The sequence below is a fragment of the Camarhynchus parvulus genome, chromosome 3 (assembly GCF_901933205.1).
Source record: "Camarhynchus parvulus chromosome 3, STF_HiC, whole genome shotgun sequence".
NCBI lineage: Eukaryota > Metazoa > Chordata > Aves > Passeriformes > Thraupidae > Camarhynchus > Camarhynchus parvulus.
This window is the reverse complement of record NC_044573.1, coordinates 93826905-93835280: the sequence shown is the minus strand read 5'-3', so window position 1 is coordinate 93835280 and position 8376 is coordinate 93826905. Positions and strand designations below refer to the sequence as shown.

Here is an 8376-nt window from a genome sequence, read left to right as displayed (position 1 = left end):
TCCGACCGGAGCGTTTTCCCGCTCCTGGGCGGCTCCGCCCGCCCGCCCGCGGGCGAGGACACGTGAGCACCGGCACCGCCCCGCTTTTCCAGCCGCGCGGGGAGCCAGGACGGGCGGCCGCGGGGGGACGCCCGGCCCGCCGCTCCCACAGGCCCCGCCTCTCGCTCCCGGCCCGGCCGCCATGTTCCTGCGGAGCGGCTGCCGCCGCCTGCCGTTGCCCCCGGCGCCTCGCCCCGGGCACCGCCGGGCGGGCAGCGAGGTCGGGGCGGCGGCAGCACCGCTCTACGAGGTGGTGGTGATCGGCGGGGGCCATGCGGGCACGGAGGCGGCGGCGGCGGCCGCTCGCGGCGGGGCCTGCACGCTGCTGCTCACGCACAGGATCGGCACCATCGGTACCGCCGCGGGTGCCTGGAGAGGGCGGGGGAAGCTACCGCGGGCGCCTCGGGTTTCCCGGCGTGGGGAGCGGCGCCGAGCCGGGGAGGTCGCGGGGGCCTTTGCGCGGTGCTGAGGGTGTCCCTGTGTCATTACCCAGGGGAAATGTCCTGCAACCCGTCCTTCGGCGGCATCGGGAAGGGGCACCTCATGCGGGAGGTGGACGCCCTGGACGGGCTGTGCGGCCGCGTGTGCGACCGCTCCGGCGTTCACTACAAGGTGCTGAACCGCTGCAAGGGCCCGGCCGTGTGGGGCCTCCGCGCGCAGATCGACCGCGGCCTCTACAAGGAGAACATGCAGGTGAGGGCCGCGCCGGGCGGGCTCCTGGGTGTTGGGAGGCGGGATGCACGACTGAGGATTACGAAGAAACGGGCTATAATTTGTTTTTCATTATTTACCGATCACACCTAGATACTTTTCTGTTTGGTAGTTTGATGTAGTGTAAGTTGTTGGAGCTTAGCACAGTTTGAAAAATTCTCTAGTGTTTTAGATACAGGTCAGGCTTCGTGGCCAGTTAGTTCATTTGAGCTTAAACTTTATGTGAGTGAAAACTTCTACCTGATAAATCAGGGTAGTACCGTAACTGAGTGTCTGCCAAATGACCTGGTAAGAATGGAAGTGGGTAATAGATGTTTCAGAAATCAGCAGGGTTTTGGGATTGCCCATATGTCTCATAACTTCCTAGATTTTTGCAGTAACTCCTTTCATGACAGAAAGAAATCCTTAACACACCACTGTTGACAGTTCGTGAGGCATCTGTGGAGGATCTTCTCTTGAGTGAGCCAGAACTCGGCCGTCCCGGGAAATGCCAAGTCACAGGAGTTGTTCTGGGTACGTGCTAATAACTCACTAAGTGCCTTCAGTTACTCCACCCTAAAGACAAGCCTTTGGGGTAAATATTTCTGATTCACTGATGAGAAAGATGAATTCATCCTATTCTGATTCATTAGTGAGAAAGATTAATTAGCCAACAGAGCTGGTTTAGGTAAAGTGTGAAATAAACCAGGTTAATATGTGTAATACAAAGTAATACAATGTCAAAAATACCTGGATTGGTAGTATACTGGGACATGAACTAAGTTAATTTTCTTCAGGCTAGTGATACTGAATTCCATGCTGCGTTTTGAGGTTTTATTTGGTAAATGGTGTATGCTGCCCTCAGTGTTACAGGACCATGGGGTCCTCTTAGTAACACACTTGTACTTCATTATCTCTTGCTGTTATAATAAACAAGCTTTCCAAAGTAAAGGCCTGGATATGGATTTTTCTCAGTGGTTTTATTTTTAGAAATAACTTGCTTAGGAATAATAAATATACAGAAATATTTACATGCTGCTTATTGTAGTTATTACTATTGATGCTTTTGTTATGGAGAAGCTGGTATTATTTTATAATAGAAGACAGATGAACCCCCAGTGAACACTGATAGTCTACTTTTAGACAGAAGCACCAGAATTCTGGGGCTTTGTTGCTACTAAACTGTGAACTTCTCTAAAAACCTGCTGTTCCAGGGGATGGGAGCACAGTATGTGCCGGGAGTGTTATCCTGACCACCGGTACGTTTCTGAGGGGTATGATCCACATCGGCCTGGAGACGCACCCGGCAGGGCGGCTGGGGGACCAGCCAGCCATCGGGCTGGCTCACACTCTGGAGAAACTGGGGTTTGCTGTGGGCAGGCTGAAGACTGGGACACCGCCCCGACTTGCCAAGGATACGATTGACTTCACTGGTCTGGAGGAACGGGCAGCTGACAACCCTCCAGTGCCCTTCAGCTTCCTCAGCGAGGCCGTGTGGATCAAGGTGGGATAGCACATCCCACCCATCAGGTGCACATGGAGCCGGGTGGGAAGTGGTTCTGGGAATGTCGCGCTCATCATCAGCCGGGGAGTCAGGGCTGGGAAAGGCAGCTGGGATGTATTTGTACTGGAGGTGTTACATTTTTGAGGACTCTCAATGTGAGGCAGAGTTACTTGTGTTCTTTTGAAAGTAAATACCTTTTCACTCTTACTTCTCAACTTGAGAACTGAACTTTCTTTACCTGTGGAGTCAAGAGTTTTGTGAAATGTGATACTACTGCTAGTATTCTTCATGTGCTGGTTACATGGCTGGTTTTACAAAATCTTCCAGTGTTATGTCTGTATTGTGGAGATTTACAGTGTCTGGCTTCTTATCTTAGCTCTGGAATAAGGTTAAGATGTTGAAATTAGAGATAATTTGTAGTATTGACTAAGAAAGGATGGATTTATCCACAGAGCTGAGAGGTGGCAGGTTAACAGTAACTTAAAAGCAGAACAGGTTCAATTTTCTGAAGAAAATCTTGGAACATTGGCTATTTTTGTATAATGTAATTAAACAACACAGAGTTAAGTATCAGGAGTTAATTTGCCCTGGAAGATATAGGAATTGCAATAACCTTTTACAATCAGGATGGGGCAAAAGTAGTATCAGTTGAAGGCCTTGGTATATGTAGGAGAGGTTTTCAAACGAAGTGTTTTAAATCTAACAGCAAAAGGTTGTTAGACAAACATTCCTAATAATAATTTTGAGTCAAAATTGAGAGCATATCAGAAATTTATTCTCTGTAAACATGTTGAAAGAAACAACAATTTTCAGATATTTGTATATGCTATAACATGCAGGATTTTTTATAGATGCTACCAGAAGTCTGGCCAATTTATTGCATCATGGTGTAGGTGTTCTGTTTCTTCTATTACTACCAGAGCATCTCATCTGTCTTTGTTTAATGGATGACCCAGGTTTTATCCAGCTAAACAGTACTTTATTAAATTTGCTGTCCTGTTTAGACAATTACTATTGATTAAGTTTCTGAGGTATACAGGCCTATGAAGTGGCTCCCTTACCACACCTGCAATGTATTAACTTTTTCAAGATAGCTTTCTTGCTCTATGGCATCTAATACATCTCAAGTTATATGACAACTATTAACCAATATTTATTAAATTTTGATCTTCAACTGTTGATTAAGTTCTCTAAGGGTTATGGGTCCATGGAGTTCCTTTCTGCAAGTGCAGCGAGATGATTTTTCAGGGTTTTGTACTGACACTCAGCCAACACAGATCTAAATCAAAACCACATAAAATCACAAGACTTTTGTTCTAACTAATATATAATTCAGTGGCAGTTCTAAAGAGTTATGGTGCTATATTGTCACAATTTTGAATGTGAGTCTACTGACTCTTTTTCAGAAAAATCGGTGAAATACTTTACTTCACATGGTGAGGTTTTTTCCTCTTCGAGAGAATTTTTTTTTTCTCTTCACCAAGCCCATTAATTGGCTGTTAGCTGTAGGGTCAGCACCTACTCTTCTAACTCCAGAGCTTTTTTTCCCTGTGATCAGTTTGAATGCTGTGATGTAACGTGTTGATTTAATAGGAATATCCATCCTGTAGTTAGGAATACAGCATATAGGATAGAACTTAAGTTCTAGACTCCCAGATTCCATCCTGTTCTTGGTCTGGTCTTGGGCATGGTGCTCAGGCTCTCAGATTGCTCGTGTTCGGTCTGTACAGTGGGTATGACAGCCCTGCTGACCCCTCCCAGAAGAGAGAGCCAGCCGTCATGGGAAAGGTCTTGGAGATATCAGAGTTATTTAGTAAGGATACAGTGTCATGACCAGATTAACTTAGGCTGAGCTTTGGCTTGTTCCAGCCGGAAGATCAGCTGTCCTGTTACCTGACTCACACGAACCTGAAGGCCCAGCAAATTATCCGCGATAACCTGCACCTGAACAACCACGTCAGGGAGACAACCAGGGGCCCACGGTGAGTGTGTGGCATCATGCAAGGCTGTCGAGGGGACAGGCTGGAAGTCTCTTTGGAGCTGTGGGTCTCTCCTGCTTTGCTTTTGGAAAGTAACTTTTTCTCCATGTCAGGTACTGCTCATGGCTGTTTGCTGTTACAGGTACTGTCCCTCTCTTGAATCAAAGGTTCTGCGCTTCCCAGACCGAGAACATCAGGTGTGGCTGGAGCCAGAAGGCTTGGATTCCAATGTCATTTATCCCCAGGGCATGTCCATGACGCTGCCACCTGAGCTACAGGAGCAGGTGATCAAATCCGTCCCAGGCTTGGAAAAAGCCAAGATGTTACAGCCAGGTGAGGGCTGAATAGTTTTGAATCTGTTAGTCATATTTATTTACTAGTTAATGAAAAGCAGGTTTTGTTTAGAGCATAGCAAAACAAAGGAAACACTAAGCAAAACTAATTCCTGAATGCAGTGATTTTTAGTCTGCTTGTTCAGAAATCATAAATAGAATTGATAAGCCATTCTGCTCCACTGGTTGCCTTGACAGTCCCTCCTGTAACATCTGTCTTGTTGTGTGTCACAGGCTATGGGGTGCAGTATGACTTTTTAGACCCCCGACAACTGACCACTTCTCTCGAGTCACGTCTTGTTCAGCGCCTCTTCTTTGCAGGCCAGATAAATGGCACGACAGGCTATGAAGAAGCTGCAGCTCAGGTGGGCAAATCTGACTGTTGTATAATCAGCACTCAGAAAGGGATATTACCTTGGCTTTTGTGATAGTCTTGCTAGGCCTGTTTTGTGCTCATGAGATGTTCTTTCTTTTGTTGCTCACCCTGATTCCTGACTTGCCTAAGGTATTTTTACTTGTATCTGTACAAGTATCTGCAGTTGCTATCACTAAAGTTGCAGTTACAATAGTAATTGAAAGTCCTGTCAAGTGTTTCAGCATGGAGACTGTGCAGTGGGTATAGTTGAAAGTGTGGGAATTGTCTCCAGACACATCAGCAGGGGCCAAGAAGCCCTTCAGACACTCAGAATGTCACAAGAAGGAAACAGCGTGGATTACTGGCACAGACCGTTGCATTTTCCTGGCCGCGGTTTGACGCGTGAGCCTTTGGGGCAGGAGTGCCGATGTTTTTGCTAAGAAGAGAGCGATGGAGTTTGGTTTGTTTTGCCTGTGCAGGGTGTGATTGCTGGGATCAACGCGTGCCTGCGTGTTCAGGGCAAGCCCCCGTTCACAGTGAGTCGCACCGAGGGCTATGTGGGAGTGCTGATCGATGACCTCACGGCGCTGGGCACTAGCGAGCCCTACCGCATGTTCACCAGCCGCGTGGAGTTCCGCATGGCCCTGCGGCCGGACAACGCCGACGCCAGGCTCACTCACAGAGGTGTGCTGCTGTGCCAGCTCTTGCACTGACCGGCCCTGCCTGGCTGTGGACCTTTGTCTCATGGACCATGTGTCTCTGCAGGGTTTGAAGAAGCTGGGTGTGTGTCACAGCAGCGATATGAGCAAGCGGTTAAGATGAGAGCTGCATTAGAGGATGGGATCGCAACATTAAAATCACTTCAGTTCAGCATATCCAAATGGTCCCAGTTACTACCAGGAGTTCCCATAAGTAGCAATCGCAGGTCACCTGTCAGGTAAGTAACACATGGAGCTTTCTGGTTATGCTCGCTTTAGCACATCTGGCTAGTGGTTTCATAGCATTTCTCCATCCTTCCTGAAGCTGTCAGTACTTCAAGATTGTTGTTCTGGCTTAAGCTAAGAGCTTTGTATGTTTGAGCTTTGAACAGCCATAAATCTGCCTTACAGGTATGACTCGTTTTTACCATAAATGTTTACTCTTGTTCTTCACAGTGCCTTTGATGTCCTTCAGTATCAAAATGTCAACATGGAGATTCTGGCAAAGGCTGTCCCAGAACCCCTGGGCAAGCTTGCTCAATGGAGAGAGCTGGCAGAGAGATTGAAAATAGAAGGTAGGGTACAAGGATTAGGTTCTCTCATGATGATCTGTATATGTTTGTTCAGTAAGGGGACAGCAGTTGTCCTAGTGTGTTTCATGTTGCTGCTTAGAGAGATTAAACACTGATCAGAGTGTGAACTTTTTACCATAAGCCACAGCCCTTTTTATGCATTGATGTTTCACTCTGTGAGTAAGATCACTGTGGGTTTTTTCCTTCTTACTGTCCCATCAAATAGTCCATCCTTTGTTGTGATGAGAAGATGAAAACAACCTATATATCTAAATTCCTATAACAAATCAAAGAGTATAACTTCTTCCAAAGCAGTGATGTTAATTAGGCTCTATAGTCTATGAGGCTGAAAATTTCCTTGGGAGCTTTTTTCCACCTCAGTGAAATTTCTCATTGTGCTTTGTGCAAGTGACTTGTTTCACATGAATATCTATCTGTATCTGCCTTTCTTGTTCCCCTGATCACCACAGCTGCTTACGAGTGGTGTGTAGTCAGTCAGCAGCAGGAAATGGAAGAGGTGCGTCGTGACGAGGCGCTCCAGCTGCCAGACGACCTGGATTACTTTGCCATTGATGCCTCACTCTCGGCAGAGGTGCGGGAGAAGCTGGATGCAAACCGCCCCCAGACGGTGAGAAACTCAGCCTCAGCAGGGCTGAGCAGCGCTGAAATCCCTTCTGTCTTCTCTAGGGGCAGGGGGGTGAAAGAACTAGGGAAAGGAGCACCCACAGGTTTGATCTCATTTCTCACCAGCTCCATGCAGCGTGTAGGTTTGGTGGTAGTTAACTTGTTCCTGTCTCCATGTGCAGATTGGTGCGGTCAGCCGTATCCCTGGAATCACACCAGCTGCTATTGTTAACCTGCTAAGATTTGTGAAGACCAATCACCGCAAGACAGAGAAGCTAAAAGCTGTGCCTCAGTCTGGGGAGTACTTCCCAGGGAAAATGTACTTAGGCAAAGCAACTTCACAAAGACAGATTTCAGCAGAGTTTTCTGAAGAGGAGACAAAGTTTGTTAAAACACCTTTGTAGAGAATGGCACTGATCCTGCCAGACTTCGTGGCAAGATCCCCTCCTGAGCCTCTTCCCAGATAACACCCATGCTGACTGGATCCAAAGCAGTTGTAGTTGGGTTCTGTGGCAGTGTCATTGCGTAGAACAATGATGAATGCACAAAGTAAATGCTCAGAAACCTAAATACAGCCTGTGATTTTGCGGATGCAAACGGAGAGACAGGAGGACTGCTTTTGGAATTCCACTCATCTGGAAGACTTTGGATAGTCAAAATCTGTATCTGTAAAGGAAAGTGTTTAGTTCTTCTGAGATGAGTAAGAAATGTTACCATGCAAAGCTCATGGCAGCACAAGAGGATTGGAGCTGGAAAGTGTGTTCCGTTGAGTTCAGGGCTTGTGTTCATAGCTGTGCAGTGACTATGCACAGGCTGGTGTCTCAGTGTGGTGTCAGCCAGAAGGAGACACTTGGCTATGGAAACGTGTGCCACACGAATATTTAAAGTTGCTTAGGAGACTGAATGTAAACACCACATCCTGCAGATGTTTTTCTTTTTTAAAATAAATAAAGCTTATCTTGAAACTTGCTGAAGAACTCTGTTATCACTTAGCTTTCAGCAGGGCCTCGCCAGTTCACTGGATCACAGTTTCCACTCGTAAGGTGGGCTGAGATTCACTACAGAGCTGGGGGAGGCAGCTGGACAAGGCTGGGTGCTGAGGAGGGTGGGGGACATATGGGAACCTGCCCCATGCCCCTCAGCCTGGGCACTGTGATGCTCTGTCTGATATGCTGTGGGCTGGGGGAGTGGGATTCTCATCAGCACTGGTCCTGCAACTGACAGGAACAGAACTTGGATTTGAGTGAGATCGAGTCAACTGGATCAACTGGGCAGTTGATTACTCACCAGCGAGACACATGGAATCCAAGCTGTTGCTGTGCATCTACCAAATCCTTGCTTGATTGAAGCAGCAGTTTCTGGTGCCGGTCTCATTTCTGAATGTCCTCTGGCTTCAGAACACATTTTCATACAGTAAAATCAGAGATTCTTATAGGTTGGAAAAGATCCTTAAGGTCACTGAGTCCAACCATGACCCAAATATATATATCTGTCATTTTGAAAACATGATTCTGGAAATTTCTCCGGCATATTTGCTTTGGGTGAGGGTTACTTTCCTGTCCAGAGAAAGGAGTCAGAGTAAA

At 47.2% G+C, this 8376-nt stretch overlaps 1 protein-coding gene across 1 annotated transcript; it reads left to right on the top strand.

Moving 5' to 3' along the window:
- Window positions 1–153: 153 nt before the first annotated feature.
- MTO1 (mitochondrial tRNA translation optimization 1) lies at window positions 154–7761 on the top strand. The gene is made up of 12 exons (XM_030946363.1): window positions 154–392; window positions 533–732; window positions 1146–1263; window positions 1944–2233; window positions 4103–4215; window positions 4355–4545; window positions 4779–4909; window positions 5379–5583; window positions 5665–5836; window positions 6054–6172; window positions 6640–6797; window positions 6976–7761. The coding sequence occupies exons 1-12, from the start codon at window positions 182–184 to the stop codon at window positions 7195–7197; spliced, it is 2130 nt and encodes a 709-aa protein (XP_030802223.1). The 5' UTR covers window positions 154–181; the 3' UTR covers window positions 7198–7761.
- The last annotated feature ends 615 nt before the right edge of the window (window positions 7762–8376 follow it).